We start from the raw sequence: 19,803 nt of genomic DNA on the forward strand, positions 1-19,803 counted from the left end.
AAGTATTATTTCGTATATATTTTGATGATCTGAACAATCTTGAATTATGTGGTTGGTCAGCTTGGCATTTATTTCATTTGAGGGGAGGATTTTTGTTAATAAGGAATAAATGGGTAAAATAGATCAAACATAAAAATGTCCAATTATCTAGCACTTGATGTATAAATTATGAAGGTAATTTCCTTTGAAACGAGCAATTTTTCAATATTTTTTCACTTTTGTAAGTAAATGGATTTTGTGAAAATCTGAAAGTTTAAACTTAATTAAGTATTTTTTTTTTTTTTTACTTTATTATAAATTATGATAAGTGATATTAAATTGTATTATGTATATTATGCTTATGTCCGAACATGATTGTTTTACATTGTCGTAAATTGTTAGTTTCCATACTTCATGTATAAATATACATATTATATATACCTATATTGATCAGCCATTATATTATATTTGATTCGACCCTGGCAATTTGGATCGATATCGTTCAGCTACATCGTATAACTATATAGTTCACACCGACACCGTATGCCAGCGTTAAGGCGGACAGAGTATGCGTGGGAGTGGGCAAGAAGCGCTTTTCATGAAAATTCTTAAGGACTAAACCAGTGGAGAGGTGCCAAAGGGTACGTCGGCTGGCTGTCAAACTTCTGACAGGCGATCTGCAAGCGGCTGCCTGTGAGCCCCGTTTATTCTAAACAGTATAAGCGTTCGCCCGATATTATACCTATAGGCAATTGCAACGAAAAATTCCATTCAAAACACCTTAATAATATGATCGGTCGATTCGGCTGTATGCGTTGAACGTCGATATTCCTATACATATACCAGATGATTAAATAGGTTCTTATATGAGTATCTTTCAATACTATATAAATTGGTTTTAATATACACATATACACGAGTATACTTATATTACTTAATCGTAAAAATCGTAACATCAATCCGTGGAAAGTTAAATTCATATAGACATTTTTCAGTCATCATCAAGTAGAGTTAAATCATAAAAAGGTTATGTTTGACCAAAATTCTTCCTGCTGATGCACTATAGCTGTATATACTATTTAGTGTCAATATAAGAATAAAGCAGTATAATTTATATGACCTGGGGACCAAGGTTATACATTATGAATGTATAATAATATTATGCTTTATATTTATGTATGGTAATAATATAAATATTAAAATCATATTGACAACAATGATTCAGTACAGATATACAAAAATATATTGATAGTCCGTAGAAATCAAATAAAAATTGAATATCCATAATAATTCAAATAAATCACTACATATAAATTGATATAATATAACAGTATTAATGTTTGTTTTATAATATTTATAATTAAATCTTTCATAAAAGAAACACACTTATATGTCACCATATATATATATATAAGTAATATAAAATTTCTGAGAAGTCTATTCATAATTTTAAACTGATTATTAAATTATTAAATTTCAAATAAAATTGTATTTATAATTTATATCATATTATATCAAAGTAGGGGTCACATAATAATCTCTCCTTCCCCACAATAGGCCAACTCTTGATCCATTAGCTAGGTACATATGACGACAATATTGGAGATCTAATTTTCTTCAAATGACATAAAAAAGTTTTTGTTCTACTTATATTCAGTGACTTAAATATTTTTGAAACAAATAATGTATTAAATGTATACAACAATTATCCTAAATATTCTACACAAACACCTATTTACATAAATCTGTAAACTATATTTGTTATTAATCTTATCAGTTGCTTGCTATATATTCACTCGTTCACTGTCATATTATAAAATAATAATAACACTTATTTCTTCGTTTAGTTTTTGGTTTTTATATATACATATATGCCTACATTTATTGATAAGTACATAGGTCATGGGCTTGATTATATCCCATTCATCAAGTTTATATTATATGTATAAAAAATATACAATGTCATAAATCGTTATCATTATTATTTATTACCATGTGTCTATACTACTGTACCATCAGTCTTCTCCGGTGACCACTACACCGTATCCTACCTACAACCGCGTACTCCCGATGTACTTGTTTGTTGTATGTACGATAGGTTAGGTTTGTACGTGTACATAATAATATATACATGCATACATGGCTCCTATTGTCAGCGTCTGTGAAACTTGATGGTTGTCGAACTCGGGCCAAATACCATAACTATATGGCTAATCTTTACCAACGAATTGTACATAGAATATTGTAAAATACACATAGGAATATATTTTATATATATTTACCTTGCCGTTTAAAATGTTAAAAATCGTATACAAACCACTTGCCTTGTTGATCGCATCCGTTCAAATACGGCGTTGCGTGGTGGGTCGGAATTCGACTGTAGGTATATATAATATTATATATAGCTGGTGCGCGGTCTTTGAATTTGTCGTTTTAATAGTATATAATATTATATTCCCGACAATGAAAACGCAGCATTCGGTGAAATCAAAAAGACCAAGGCAACACATGGTTTTATTATGAAAATGATATAACTATACTATACGCGCGTACGTTTCCCAATGTATACGTACATACAACCATTCTTTTCTTCGTAGCGACCCCACACGGTATCATGTTTTCTTGACCGGCTACTGTTTCGGGCCTAATGAACATTGGAGAGCGGTTTTCGCTCATTAATCAAAATAAATAAGTATACGTAATATTTTTTTTTCAAAACGCTTTCCCATTGACTGAACACCACCACCTCCACCACCAGTCTCTTTGACAGTGTTAAACGTCTTTATGCGTATTGTCAGATTAATTGTTCGGACACGGTCCGGGTAACCAGCGCTGCACATGGAACGCACGAGCTCCCACGTAGCTTCCTGACCTGATGTGATCGTTGCTCATAGCACTCCTCAGAAACCAGTTAGTGTGACTGGAAATCAAAATCGTGGAAATGCGTGAAACAAATACGGCAGGACGATATTTCTGGATAGGTGGTTTGTATACAAGTGAAACAGATACAGAATCTGCGACGAAAACTTGAACGATCATTCATTTTGTTATTTTATTTGAGTCAACGTTTGCAAATCTAGAAATGCAGTACCTATAATAATCTTAAAATATACCTATTAATAATATATGCATTTTAAAATAAATTACTAATGGTAGATTACACGAACAATATTACTAAACATTTAATGAATCAATAATGAGCATTAGTCCCTTAAACTAGATTTAGTGGCCGATTATTGCTCCATCAAATTATTGTATTGATTATTGAGCCATATATTATAATTAATCAATTTTTAATACAACTTTCTATAAACCATATGGTATATAAGTGTAGATTAAAAAATATCTTATCGTACTTTTCCAAAAAATATTCTATAAAAATTTTAATTGTTTTAATTGGAATAGAAAGATCAAATATCATTTTTTTTATGTTGAAAAATTGTGTTATCTAAGTGTTCACGGTTAGGATGAGTTCAAACACAATATTTAAGCAATGCTAATTTTTAAATCTTAAAGCCCCTTCTATTATATTTTTCCAATTCAAGCATTTTGTATCACTATCAATATTAATTTAGTATATAACATACTTATATACTAAGTATAATTTACGTATTTTAACAAGTTAATAACAATTATACGAATATTACTTGTCTTATATAAACTAACTAATATAAAAATAAATAAAATTGTAACAAACAGTTTTATTTTTATAATTATAATGTTATACCTGAGCATTTAGATACTATACAATATACATAAAGGACAATTAAAGGTAGGTACCTAGATTATGGCTAAATTTTATAATGCTGCACAATATATATTATGATCGTACTACTGGTATCCTCAGTAACAATCGATTAACTTTTACATTTACTACTCTCACTTCAAAAATGAACTACTATATAAAAATATAATATTAAATGAAGGTATAGCGAGAAAATAGATTAAAATTGAATATTTTTCTTAGGAAGGTTTTGTATAAGTAAATAAAAATAGTATATAGATAATAATACATATAGTTATTATCTATACTATAATATCACAGACGATATGAACATAATATTATGGTGTATATTATAAGATTTTTCAAGTGTAATAATATATTGAATAAAGCCGTTAAAATATTTTTAAATCCTATAGGCTATAAGATTCGATTTTAGATTATATTAAATTTGAATTTAAATAGATAGGTGTTAACAATTAAAAAACTAGTTTCTAAATATATTTTTTCAACTTCGGTTTACAGGTTTATAATAAGTTACAAACATATATAACTTTGTACAGGTAATATTGTACCTAATTAAACTAACGAAATTATTAATTGTAAAATCGTAACATAAGATATAACATACATACCTATTATTACATACCTAACTGTCATAATTTGTATCTATATACTATTTAGGTAATTATTATTATATAGGTACCTATTATAGGTAATAAATGTGTATATATATATATAATGTTATATTTGTTGTTTATTTACATGATTGAATAAAATTAATTCTAATATAAATTAATACATAAACTATTATGTTTTGTCATTTATTTTAACTGTGTATATTGATTCTATATAGTACAATCGATCTTAAATTGATGCTAAAATTTTCAATAACTACTTGAAAGCATTATTTAATGTATTTTGTTTAAAGTTTTGTTTTTCAAAGCTTAAATGTAAATATTCAAATATTATATAGTACATTCAATTATTCAAGCTATATAAAATGTATATATTATACATTTGTAAAAAAAAAAACTATTCTTATATTATTAAAATTATGATATGATTACAAAAAAAAAATAATAATAATAAAATCCATGGACTACAACAAAAACAACCGCGAGGGGTGGTGAAAAAAATGAAAAAGGGGGTATTAACCGACCTCCTGGGGTTTTCGATATTCGTTATGTGCCCTGTCCCTGGCACTGGCTGTCTCCGTCGACTGACTTAAGACGCGGCAGTTCCTTGCCGGTGGATCATTAATCAAAATATTTCACCCCAGCCAAAAGTATCCCCGAAAACCCCCTGAATAGTAATATTCCCTCTCAGTCTTTCATTCTTCCTCGCTTAGGCTCTTACACGCACTCACGCACACACAGCACACACACACAGACACACGCTACAGTGTCTTTCTCTCACTCTCTCTCTACTTCTCTTACTCTTTCATTCTGCTGCTTCCTCGCTTTTAGATTTCTTTTTCTATCGTTTTTTTCTTTTTTCTTTTACCGCACATCGTCAGTAACTTGTGAAATGCAAGCAGACACACCCTGGTGCTGTTGTGTATATGACGCTTCAACCTATTTAAACAGTAAAATAAATATTGAAAACTTAGAATTAAACTAAACTTTAAAATAAATACAACTTTGCATGGTTATAAAGAGAACTTTATGGTATGAATTAATATTTATTGTAACAGAATTTCACACACTTTATTATAAATGGGTTAGACAGTATAGGTATATATAATATTATACTTATGTTTTACACGTATACGATGAAATCGCATGATTTAATCATATTAATAATCACATATACTAAAAACATGTCAAGAATTTAATAATTAATGTATGCAAAATTAAAGTAGATTTATTTAAGCATTTTAAATTAACTTTTATTACAAAGAATGTAAAAGTATACACATAACTTATAACTACATATTATTAAATATAACATTATAATTACAATTAACATTTAAAAATGTAAGATATTCAATTAGATTGAAAAACTATACCTATGTTGATTGTTGGTTACATACAGTATTACCACTCATCGAGGACAGTATTAAAGAAGTTTTTTATATAATTTATAAGATAGGTAGCATTGATAATAGAATATCCTATAATATTCTAAAATCAATGTAGGTAGGTATTATTTTATATAACACAGTCCAAGACATATCATAAGAAGATATATTATTAAATTAACCACATGTCTGTACCTAGTTATCATTAGTTAATTTTAGTTATCATTCTCATAATATTATCAATGGCATTTATTTACATTTAAATTCATATTTTTATTTGTTATAACAAATTGTTTTTATGTATTGTAAAATAACAAATACAATTGTCAATTGTCATATATTATAGATTTTATATAATATCGCCGTCAATAGTTATACCTTATACTATATTATAATATTATCAGATACGTATTTCTAAATTTTAAGATATTTCAATTAGTGTGCCTAAACCTAATCTTTTACTTATCATAAATCATTATCACTTATCAAAATAGAACTGTTTAAGTGGTGTAATATTCTTTTCAAAACTTAGGTTTATTAATATAATAAAATATTTATAATAGCATCTCTTACGCGAGATGATATAACATGCTGTAAGTATACACACATTTATCATAAGTTATCATTGTTATCAATAATCTTGTGAGTATATTCAACAAACTATTTTAACACCGTTACTAGTCTTAAATTTTAATAATATAACCTATTTAATTCGTATTCAAGTACAATATATTAATACATCCAAACAATATCTTGTAAATACAGTAATAATTACTGAATAAAATAATTTTAATGTTTAAATACATTAATCGCTCCGCTCAAAATTCAAAAATGAAATATATTATTCATTAAAAAATAGTATTTATGGAATATAATCATACGAGATATTATATACACCCGAGTGGATTTTTACATTATTTTATAAAATTCCTATCATTCCGTAGATCAACATGCTTATATATTCCTATAGAGTACAGACGAACATATAAAAGGGAATTTTAATAGTTCTATCATTTAGCACGTATAATGTTTTGGATCAACGTCCTATAGGGGTTCAAGGAGGATAAAATGTAGGTCTTAAGATGTGGATTATTTTACTTCAACTTGTACAACTACCCTTATATTCTTTCAAAGTCGTCTAACTTACAATTAAATTACACTTATGAAACTTTGAAAGTTTCTACGGTTTTTGTCCTAAAAATAATCGGTAAATTATGTAACTGTTTAGCAGCTATTGAATGAATATTATTCTTGTACTCTACAGATATGTAGGTATAACTCAAACATTTAGTATCAAAATAAAATAAATAATAATTAATAAATATTATAATTTATACCTATATAGGTAGGTATATATATATAAAAAAAAAAAATATTTCCAATTATATTATTAAATATTTTTTTAACTATCAAAAATTTACTTGTTATACTTAAACACTAAATTATTGTACAGAAAACAACAGAAAAACGTGCAATTAAAATCTTAAAATTTGCAAAAATGTGTCATTACTATTTACTTCATATTTTTTAATGTAATAGTAGTACATATAATATAATATATTATACAATGCATATAAAATATAATCTATAATTTGTAACATTTTATTAAAATATACCTACAGTTAAGTTTTCTTCAACAGCTACGATTTGGGTAAAAGGTATAGACTGTACAATATTTTCCATCCGCATCTATATGAGTCGAGTCATATATGGTTGTCACATCTTCGTTAGATTTTTACTATCTTTATTACATCGTATTATATTAAGTTCTAATATAAAATGACAGTGATAAAGTAACACATTCTTAAAATAGGTAATATCTAGGTATAACATTTGTAATAAATAATAATACAAAACACGCATTTAATGAAATTCGAATTAAAATATGAAGTTTCTTATTTTTTTATTACAAAAGCATGTACACAATTAAACCTTGTTTAAATTAATCTACTTCACTTAATTTAAATTTTAACTTATTTTTGTTGGGTTTGAAACACAAAATAAAAAGTTCCAATTATACATGAGAATTCGATCTCTGGTAATATAAATATAGAAACTTTATTATTCTATAATGAATTAAATCAATTAAAATTAGTAACCTAAACAAATAAAATAAAGTTTCCTAATAATTATATGTTATTCAAAATTCATACTGAATTTAATGAACAATAAAAAAATAAAACGAAATTATTGTTTAGGATAAATATTATATTTTCTTATATTTTTCTTCATAACTTAACTTAAATATATCTAAATAACCAATTTATTATCACATTTAGTACTTTAATGCAGTAATTTCAGATCATCATGTATTTATATACATAATACATCATTTCGAACTGATAGAAAATAACACACCAGCACAGTGCGTTTGTTCGGACAGTTGAAACCCATTTCTGATTCTTTAAGTTAATTAACAATCAACTATAAAGTTATTAATTTTTTAAATAATTGGAAAATAGTAAATACACACATAAAGCCATAAAGTTATAAAAAAACACCGTGTCGTCTGAGAACTATACGAATATAAATAATGAATTGAACAAAGTTTGAACCATTATAAAAGGCGTAATTTTTATGGACCATAAAGTATATACAAGGATATAATTGCTATGCTGTTTACTCCCATGTATAAGCTTGGAAAACGATTTATAAATCTATGTTCCTAATCATAAAAATGAATAATACTGTTTTGTTTTTTATTTTTAGTTTCTAGTATAAAACTATGAATAATATTGTTTACAAGAAAGTATTAGAAAATCGATAGAAGCTTTACAGAATACTTTAGAAAAAATATTTAGTCTAACATCGAGCACCCAAGCAAAAATAATTTTTTTTTAAATACTACTTCAGAAAATTTTGCACGAGCACGCTAGGTGGGATAGTTATATACTTATATAAAGTTGATATGTCGAAAATATCATCCATACATTTATTTCATTTTTTTTTTTAATTTTAAATAAATAATCTATACATATAAGATGCACAATAAATAAGTTTATATGCTAAGGGTGGGAGTTGGCATGAAAGGGTTGATTAAGCAGTCTTCCATTAGCGATACTTATATTGATTTTCTTTTTTACAATTATTTATTTGATTATTTCTATTATAATTTATTCTTGCGCGTTATGCCAAATTGTATATCATTATGCAACCAAACTTAACACGAATGCACTTCGTTTCCCGAACAAAATATAAACAATAAAATTAAAAATAAATATATTTATTAAAATATATATAATTATATAACTGCTCAAAATATATTTACTTAAACCTATAAATCATAGAGGAATGAAACAAAAATATTCATAGATAATAAAGAAAAATATCGATCCATTGTCTTTATGTTTTTTCTGTACCAAATTATGTGGTGTCTTTAAAAATGGCGATTGGGAGTAATAAGGCGACAAGCATCGTAAAAAAAATGTTAGAAAAAAATAACGATCCCTAAGAAATTGGTCTCGAAACAATTCATTAATCTTAACTGGGATAACGTCCCTCCCGTTGAGAGTTGGCAGTCAATTTAAAAAGAGCGCCCTATTTTAGTATCGGCAGTGATATAATACTTTTAAATTGGCCATGTTCGTTTTATGTGGGGTGGGCTTTACCGAAAGGACTGAAAATATTCATTTTGAACACCATGTGTGTTTGGGATGGTGAATAACTATTACTTTTATAGTATTGTGTTATGAGTTTTAAAAAATAAATTGATAAATCGTTTTAAACATTTCATATAGGTACTACCACAAATATATTTAACAATATATATTATTAAAAAATTACAATCTAACAATATTATTTTGTATTGCGTACATAATCGTGAAATTGTATTTTTAAATAAATTGTTTACAGGTACGGTGCCGCTTATCAACTTTATGTCTTATACATTTATGTACATATTACCCTCTGAACATTATTAATTGATACAAAATAATTAATAAACGTATTTTGTACTTAACAATATACATATTTTATACTAGAAAATACTAAAGTAATGTTTGGTCGCTAGGTACTTAAACCGTATCAAGTGCCACTCATATGTTGTATCCGCCGTTATTCGTCTTCTTCGTCTTTCACAATATTATACTCGTACTCGTACTGGTTAGTGGTTATACACGAGTAATTTGACAAATTTACGTTCAGTGTAAGTATAATCGACGTAGTTCTGATTTTTGTACTTTGATTGTTTTTTATATTCGAGTACAATTGATATCAAACTTAAAGATAAGATTATAAAGAAAATGTCTACCTATCATTATTTTGTTAAATTCATTATATTTTGGTTTCATTTTTATACATTCACTGAATTATAGATAGCTAACCTGGTGATCATTAGAGATTTCAAGAAACACAATATGTCTCAAAATAAGTCTTTATAAAAAGTAAAAACCATGCTTCAAGATAGATCAATTTTTAAATGGATACCGTAAGAACATTTTATATTATATATGTATATTTATTATAGGCAACTTTATCTTTATATATTATATACATTAATCATAATAATTTAAAATATTTTTTAAGAAAAAAAAACTTTTTTTACATACATTTCTAGTTAAGAGAAATACTTTTATAAACCTGAGATTAATTTTGGAGTAACTACGTATATATAACAAATAACAATATAATATATTATGTTCATATCACAACTTGATTTGTATTATACTAAACGGTTAATATGTATATGATGGGTATGTGCAGTATACGAGTATAATATTATGTATACAGCCATATAGCCTCTTCACTGTTTCGATAATTTCACTAAATATTATTATGTGATGAGCAGTGGTTATGTAAACGATCGTTTATTACAATCGCTTCGTCCAACCCGATCCCAGCCATAATATAATGGTCAATATTATTCACTATTAGTGTTTGATATAATCAAGTAATAACCGCGTAATGGAATCAGATCATATAGATTGTGCACCGGACTGATTAAGTTATATGATAACATTTATCATACCCATTCGTTTTGATTGTAGTCTTGAAATTTTTACAATCTGACATTTTTCTAGGAGTATTGTATAGGCAATTCGTCTAGCCTGGTAGAATCAACACATCAATACACAATCGATTGATCGATGTATCGTTGGACAAAATATCGGCCGCTGTACAAGAATGCAATTATTATGCAAAATATTTTTGTTAACGTTTGAAGACAATTATTACAATTATTTTTAAATTGTTGGCATCAATTTACTGTGTTATAAATTCACAACAAAGGTATCAGGTATCTTTTGCTAACTTTTATCTAAATAAACACAAAATTAGATTGTTAAAATAACAAAGATATTATGTACCTAAATAATATATTATATATATAGTATTATATACATATATTATAGACAGAAAATATAAGTAGTATATACCTAAGAGTGTATTTGTGTACCTATTTTTAAAGGAGAACTACAAGAGCGATTGCTGTTAACTTTTTTTCCGTATATATTTTAATCGTATGATTGTGTTCTTACAAATAATATACTAACAAAATATCAAATAGGTAGGTACTTTGATTTCACCAATGCTGAAAATAATAAGTTATTAATCTACAACCATGCGTGATGTTAATTAGTTGAATGTCAATGATAGCCATTATAAATTATTATAATCATTCCATCGATTTTCGAATTCCGATTATATTATATTTATCAAATCTTTTTAAATATATAATACATCTAAGAAATTTTTTTTTTTGAAATTAGTTAAAATATAAAATAAAACTAATCACTTATTGTAATTTTTTTTTTACGTATTTAAGTCCTTATGTGGATATAATGTAAATAATAATAATACTACAGTAGTAGTTCGTAAAATTAATAACTTATTCAAATATCAAGATTGGCAAATGGCAAGAATAATGATAATGATATTGACAAAATAAATAAACAAAAAAAATATTATTGTCGGCATACCTCAGTTATAGATTTTGATAATATATACCTATAGTTTAATTTGCATAATGTTATAGTTTGTAATAGCGACTTAATTGCTACTTCTACTTTAGTTTTATTACTGATTTTTGACCTTGTGGGTTTTTACATTTCGATAATAGTTATTTGATTGTAATAGATATTACAATATTTATAGCTTCTTATCGTTACATAATTTTCTCCAAATCCTCCCGTAGTATCGTACCTACCTATGAAATAGGTAATGATTATACCCAGATCACAAACTTTCAGACTATATATTATTATAGTCTGAGATTATACTATAGGTACAATGTTTTACACATATAAATATTTTATATTTTCAGTTGAGAATGAGAACTTATCATCTTTGTACAGTTATTACTGTGTAAACGACTACCTATGGGACATATTTCGGAACTAAAAAAACCAAATTTATATCTATACAGTTATACAGCAACTTTTAATTAAGTAACTATAAATAAAAATATCTAAGTTTATTTTACTTTTTAACTATAGATTATAGACAGTGAGATAATATTAGTATATGCACTATATAATACAATACAAAAATTATAAACTATAGTGGATCGATGCTCACTGATCGTTTCGTTACCATTTTCTCGAAAACATTTTACAGTTTAATATTATTAATAATCTCAACGAATATCTATCCAATTTTGAAGTATAAATAAATAATAACTATTCACCAAGAATAATTTGCGCCATTCTCTACATAACTATAATTGAATACAGATTTGAGACTACAGTACAATATTACATACATTTTCACTTCGTCTGAGTAAGAATAAATTGAGATAATAGTGCACCAAAAGCTGAAAAACCAAACCTACATATTAAGCATTATTTTTATACGGTAATTGGAAGCATTATAATATATTTTGGGTATTAGTTTATAAGTTTATACTTAATTTCGCTAATTCGCTTGTAAAAAGAATCTTACCCCTTCGATTAGTTTGATTTTGATTTTTGTTTTTACTTACGGATAGGTAATAAGTATACTTTATTGATGTGCATTACCTATTATTTTATCATTTTAAATCACAGAATTAACATTTGACAATAAGACCAGTGTTCAAGGCCGTAACTGAAAAAAAATTTCGAGGGGGTCCAACAATTTTTTTAATATCTAGATACTGAACACTTATCATTTTTATCTATTAATTTACGTTAAATATTTCTACTTTTAAAAATTTCGGAGGGGGATCCGGACCCCTGGACCCTCCCCATAGTTACGGCCTTGCCGGTGTCACACTTGCGGATTTTCCGCGGTTATCGAAATTCATATAGGTATTTAAATACTACTGGATACATTACAGCTGAATTTCCGCACGGAAAAAATAAAATCGCTACATGTCGCGATTATTCCGCAAGTGTGACACCGACCTAAGTTGGCAATACGGAAAATTATTTTATCACACATTGATAAGAAAAATATTTATTATTTGAAAAATTTGAAATTACCGAATTACTCATACTGAATACTGATATAATTTCGATTTGAATATCCATCGACCATCGTTCAATCATTGGCAAACAGACAAATTACAATTTATTCCAGTTCCAACGTTTAGGTGATTTCCGTATTCTATTTAACGATCATTCGATCAAAATATTATTGCAGTCTGATGTGAAAACTCTAATATATATAAAACTACTGACTTGATTTGCTGTTCAAGAGTATTTTAGTATTTACCAGGTGTTTGCGCCGCAAAACAAATTTATATTGTGTCATTTATGTTATCATATTCATGTGCATGTATCGGTGCGTTCCACAGTTGCAGCCTTGTCGGCGGACGCTTATCAGGCGTTCGTGTGCGACCGGCCAGCTGTGGAACCATTATCAGTGTTTTCTAGTTTATTCGGTTATGTTCAAAACTTTTAAGTTGTTTCGGTTTGTCATGCTTTCAGTGTCACAAAGTTTCTAATTTTTCCATTGTTCAGTGTTTAGTGTGGTGACACTGAAAGGCCGTTCATTTGAGTTTCTTCGTGTGTTTTCATCCGTTACATGTAGAAGTCAATTTACTTCACTTTTTGTCGCTGTCCAGTCAGCATTGTTTTTCGTTCTACATGTTCTGTTTGCAGTCGTCCCAAACCACGTTGTTGTGATTTTGTGAATTCGTCGTCTGGTAATTATCGTTCTCAGCATTTTTATTGCTTTCATTAATTTGTTTATCCCCAGTTTAGGGAGGTCAAAATTACCAGCGATTTGTGTAGTGATTCAACGTGTTTTGGTGTACCTCGTTGCTCGTGGGGACAGTAGCGTGTGTGTACCTTTGGAGTTTCCAACAGTGACCTTATGTGCGACTGGATAATGGCACCCTTGTTTTCATATCTATTAACAAGTGTGTTATAAGCTTGCAAATAATTTTCTCCAGTCGTGGGTATTGATCTTATGACATCACTCGCTTGACCTTCTAAGCAACTCTTTAGGTAATGCAAACGTTGAACCGGTGCCAAAGTTTTGTTATTATGGAACATGGCATTAAATGAGTCAATGAAAGATGTCCACATCTGCCAATCACCAGTAAATTTTGGAGCATTGATTGGAGGCAACCTCATAGCATTTTCCCCATTGTACTTAGTGACTTCACTATAAGATGGTGACGTTGAACGGTTTTCTTGACTGGCATCCACAAGTTTCATTAATGATGATTTGACACTGAAAAAGAGGTCTTTAAACGCCATCCTCTCAGCAATCCGTAGGTTATCAGGGACCTCATCCTCAAGATCCTCAAGCTCTGTTTGATGCGATTCAAATCTGTCAACTGTATCAAGCAGGCTTTCGAATCGTACACGAACTTTGTTTATGTCATCAGTGGAAGCGTTAAAGTGAGAACTGAATGTTGACATTGCTGTAAGTTCAGTGGTGATGATCTTCAGTTTCCTTTTTACTAACTTCAACGACCTTTCTTCACCCATTGCTGCTATACAAAATAAATGTAGTGCACTAAGTGCTTATCTCACAATCAAAAAACAAAATAAGAAAACAATGAAATACAATAAAAATCAAATAACACTACTAGAAATACAATAATTGCTACCACCACATATCACGTCGAGGTCACCAAAAATGATGCCGCGTTCAGCGCTTAATATAATAATAAGTTGTGCCTTCACGACTGTGAGGTAGGCAACATAATGTGACGCACTACCTCAGCGCGTTCAAATAAAATAGTACTAATAAAATAATAATAATAATAAAGGGTGGTAGCAATTGGTTTATTGATACAAAATAATATAATATAAATGAAAAACAACGGTAACTAATATAATGTTATGGGCTACGAGATATCTATAAGATATCTACGAGATTACAAGGCTAAGTTAGTATGACCATGTCTCGTGTCAAGGTAATGCGGATGCTACTATGACCATGACACGTGTCGGGATAGTAAGCGCACCAATAATTACATTTATAATGATGCATTTGAGATGTTACTGCACATTCTCAAATTCGTGTCCGAATTTGCAACAACAACAACGACACCTGGTTTTGCTCAGAAGACGACCACACGACGTAAACAAGAGACGCACCACAATATATAAGGGAGCCCGAAGACCAGCAACGGCAGATGTACCAAAGCTATCAACAACTGAGCACTTTCACGTCACTCAGCCACTTATTTTATTTGTTACATGTATTTTGTTTATATGCAATAAAGACATATTACGTTATTAAGTTTAACTTTCATTCAAATTAACCATTTGGATTCAAATCTGATACTGGCACGCAACAATAATATAAATGCAATACCTAAGACCCGTCGGTCATACACATAAACATTTGGACGACCAATACTCACATAACAGTTGAGACACACACCTGGTTTTACACCCACGCTACCGCACCAGGGCCTGTAAATATGTCAAATAAGTTACAATAAAAACAAAATTTGACCCTGCGTACGTGCGAATGTGTGCCGACAACTGTTCACGAAGAACTCACACCAATGAAACACTGAATGCAGCCGGGACAGGATCTTTAGCACACGCTACTGTCCCCACGAGCAACGAGGTACACCAAAACACGTTGAATCACTACACAAATCGCTGGTAATTTTGACCACCCTAAACTGGGGATAAACAAATTAATGAAAGCAATAAAAATGCTGAGAACGATAATTACCAGACGACGAATTCACAAAATCACAACAACGTGGTTTGGGACGACTGCAAACAGAACATGTAGAACGAAAAACAATGCTGACTGGACAGCGACAAAAAGTGAAGTAAATTGACTTCTACATGTAAGTATGTAACGGATGAAAACACACGAAGAAACCACGAATTAAGATTATTCGTGGAAGAAACTCAAATGAACGGCCTTTCAGTGTCACCACACTAAACACTGAACAATGGAAAAATTAGAAACTTTGTGACACTGAAAGCATGACAAACCGAAACAACTTAAAAGTTTTGAACATAACCGAATAAACTAGAAAACACTGATAATGGTTCCACAGCTGGCCGGTCGCACACGAACGCCTGATAAGCGTCCGCCGACAAGGCTGCAACTGTGGAACGCACCGATACATGCACATGAATATGATAACATAAATGACACAATATAAATTTGTTTTGCGGCGCAAACACCAGGTATTTATATACATATTTGGTTTATTTTTAATTTTCTTTTGATGTGTTTATTATTTACTAGGTTTTAGGCTGACAGTGCAAACATTAAAATGGCAACTCCAAATAACAATAATGCATCTGAGGAAGAAAAAATCGATCCTATGAAAGATGTACGTGCTGGAATCGTACGTGAAGTTGGTAGTCAAGCTATATGGAGTCTATCTTCGTGTAAACCGGGTAAAATGAAAAGTTTTTTGAAATCTACATAAATATTTAATCTTACTTTTTTTGTGAAGAGTTAACTTAACTACGATTGTAGATACTTTTCGATTATCCCGACTACCGGCCAATGCTGCGTCTACCACTGATCTAATTCCTTTATCTAGACTACATACTATACATGTTGATGACCGTCGTCTTCAGTCAATCACGACTACCCAACCAAATAACTATTATTTAATAATTATTACCAATCGTTGTTAGCAAAATTATGGGAATCGTTTTTTAACCCTATGATCACAGACTAAACTGTGATTGTGACCTACCTTAGGTGGTGTAGCATAGCAAATCAAGGGATATTTTCATTTTAAATGTCCGAGCGAGCAAGTGGCATCACTGACTTCTAATTCTCATCAAGGTAGTTATTTAATTAAAATCATGTGGTGTCAAAAGTATAATAATCCGTTTATAAGTGTTTTAAATTGCATGGCTAAACATTTTCCTCCTCGAGTCTGTTATTAATTTTGAATTTTATTTCTAGTTTTTGTAATAGTTTTTAATTTTTAATTCATTTTTTTAAATTATGTCGTATAAAGAAAGGTAGTCTCGATTGTGTAATAATAAAAATTATACTATAATATACATTATACTAATTGTATAAATAAATTCATGTTGGTCAAAGCTTTGAGGAGGCAGTCGTGATAATAGGATTGAGACTCATGGTAGTCGGGATAATCGAAAAGTACCCAATTGTATTAAATGGTATAGGTTACCGAGTCATTTGATGGATCTTTTTTCATAGCTAGTATTGTGTGTAATACTTAACCTCATAATTAACAATTTAGGCACAATTTTTTAGTGTGTTGGAAAATTCCCACTGTATACATTGTATGTATTAATAAGTTTCTTGTATAAAGTTCATAAACTAATACTACTTAAATAGATACTTCAGACTCTATTATATCTACAATTAAACTCCTAAATTATTATTATTTTAATTAAGTTAATTATATTGTAAATGTTGTATTATTATTTATTTCAGGCTTTGGTGTAGACCAGTTAAGAGATGATTGTATGGAAACTTACTGGCAGTCAGATGGCCAACTTCCACATTTGGTTAATATTCAATTTAGACGTAAGACAGTTGTGCGTGATATATGCATATACATTGACTATAGATTAGATGAAAGCTATACACCTGGTCGTATATCAGTACGTGCTGGTACTAATTTTAACGACTTACAAGAAGTTGAAGTTGTTGAACTGAACGAACCATATGGTTGGGTAAGAATAATGACTAAAGATATCAATGATTCGCCATTGAAGACTTACATGCTACAAATCGCTGTTATTACCAATCATCAAAATGGAAGAGATACACATATGAGGCAGATTAAAGTACACTCGCCAGTTGAAAAGAGGGATCTTCTCATTGGTAATTTTAGCACTGTAGAAATGAGACAGTATACAATTATAAAGTAAATTATTTTGTTTTATTATTTAATTGCTAATAATGATATTATAATATACTATAAAACAGTTAAATTATAATGAAAATATTTTATAGTTCCTTAATGCTAAGTTTATTTTTGACGTGAAATGTTAACATTTTTATGATATTAAATTTATTATTATTATTAAGAACATACCACTTTTTTTTCATAATATCTATCATGACAATTTTTCATAATTTTTTTAAAATATCAAAAAATTATTTGTTAATATATTATATTATATACCTTCTTATACTGATTTTTATTTTTTATTATTTATTATTTACTTAATTCTTATGTAACTTTGTATAATAATTTATGACGGACTTTAAAGCATTACAATTCCATTAAACCATTACACTATGCTTTTCTAAGACCCATATTGCCATCTTGGGATTAGGATATGGATATTTTAAGTTTTAACTATACTCTGTCCAGCGAGAGAATCAATGATTACAGAGTATACACATCTCTATGTGACACCTGTTAATTATTCCATGATGGTAGAGTATCACGTATGGATGCACAAAAATCTGAAATTTGTCGGAATGTGTTGTGTTCCATTGCTGGAGAGAGTATAGGAGCGTTAAAATCTGACTACTGTGGCCAACCTAATGAACTTCAATTGTTGGCCTATAATTATTCCTTTAAACAAACAACTAATCTATCCTTTATTACAAAAATATTAAATAATATTACAAATTTTCCTTTAATTTTGATTGAAATTAGTTTATCATGTTTGTATTTCTTATATACCATATTTAAAATATGATTCTGTTATACATTCTAGTCTATCCCGCTGGCTATGAATGTATGAGCTACTAACTAATAAATAATAAAAATAATAAACAAACTTAGATTTTTTAAAACTTATTGATTTTGTGTAAGTGAAATAATGTGAGTCACAATAGATTATTAGAGGAAAATCTTCATAATTTTTGAGTCGTGGTCTTAATAAGATTGAGATTGAAACCACTGATCTAGTATGTTCATATGTTAAAATAGTTACAATCGTGTATAATATGCATAGACTTTTATAAGTCCATTTAAATATTTCATGAATTACTAAACAAATTATTTTCTATAGAATTTAAGTGTGCTATGTTTCTTTGAAATAATTAGTATATTAATATAATGGTGTTAAAACAATTTACTGATAATGATTTTTGACTGATAGTTTGAATTATGTAATTTAACGGAATGTACTCAATGCTTACAATTAATTGTTACCATGTTTTTCTGACCATAAGGTTCTAACAATGAATGTACTTCTTAATGTTATGATCAAAAGTCAAAAAGTCTCAATATAAATTTATTTAATTACATTTAATTTAGTGTATGTGCATATTTCAAATTTAAATATTGTAAAATAGTCCAATAATATAATAATATATCATGACTTAAATAAATAAGCAAACATATTTTAATGAATATACAATTCTAGTATTGTGAGTCTGTAAAATATGTAGGTATTAATGAGGCTTACATAATACGTATGAATAAAATTTATCCATACATATTATAATTATAGTATTTAATCGTTTGAAAATATAAAAATAATCTTTAGTTACACATACTATGTACAATTTTACATTTTTATCAGTTATTGAAAAAGTTTTAATATTGATTTTTTTGTTTAAAACTCATGTCCTATTCTCATTTTAATAATTAATCTCAAATACAACTATAATAAAATGTATATAACCAAAGTAGTTGTATTAATTTGCATGCATTGTATGCATCTGATAATTATGAAACAGTTATTATAATTCTAGATTCTTTGGTAAAATATTCATAGCTATAGTTAGTTAGTTATAGCTATTAATAATAGGTCCAAAAGTTCATTTGAAAGTTGAA

General features: G+C 28.5%; 2 protein-coding genes across 5 annotated transcripts; one reads left to right on the forward strand and one right to left on the reverse strand.

The window, feature by feature from the left end:
- Positions 1-5,202: 5,202 nt before the first annotated feature.
- Positions 5,203-14,578, reverse strand: LOC114128012 (uncharacterized). The gene is made up of 2 exons (XM_050206425.1): positions 13,931-14,578; positions 5,203-5,277 (listed from the first exon to the last, which is right to left on the reverse strand). The coding sequence occupies exons 1-2, from the start codon at positions 14,576-14,578 to the stop codon at positions 5,203-5,205; spliced, it is 723 nt and encodes a 240-aa protein (XP_050062382.1).
- LOC114120963 (anaphase-promoting complex subunit 10) lies at positions 12,983-18,199 on the forward strand. 4 transcript variants are annotated; one of them, XM_050205913.1, is made up of 4 exons: positions 12,983-13,355; positions 16,317-16,471; positions 17,496-17,737; positions 17,795-18,199. In XM_050205913.1, exons 2-4 carry the CDS (start codon positions 16,345-16,347, stop codon positions 17,933-17,935), a joined length of 510 nt encoding a protein of 169 aa, XP_050061870.1. In that variant the 5' UTR covers positions 12,983-13,355; positions 16,317-16,344; the 3' UTR covers positions 17,936-18,199. The 4 variants fall into 4 exon arrangements, with proteins under 4 accessions (XP_050061870.1, XP_050061862.1, XP_050061865.1 ...); XM_050205905.1 differs by having other exon boundaries at positions 17,496-18,199; XM_050205908.1 differs by having other exon boundaries at positions 13,165-13,183; positions 16,265-16,471; positions 17,496-18,199.
- Positions 18,200-19,803: the final 1,604 nt, after the last annotated feature.

Source organism: Aphis gossypii, chromosome 1, assembly GCF_020184175.1.
Source record: "Aphis gossypii isolate Hap1 chromosome 1, ASM2018417v2, whole genome shotgun sequence".
In the NCBI taxonomy this organism is placed as follows: Eukaryota; Metazoa; Arthropoda; class Insecta; order Hemiptera; family Aphididae; genus Aphis; species Aphis gossypii.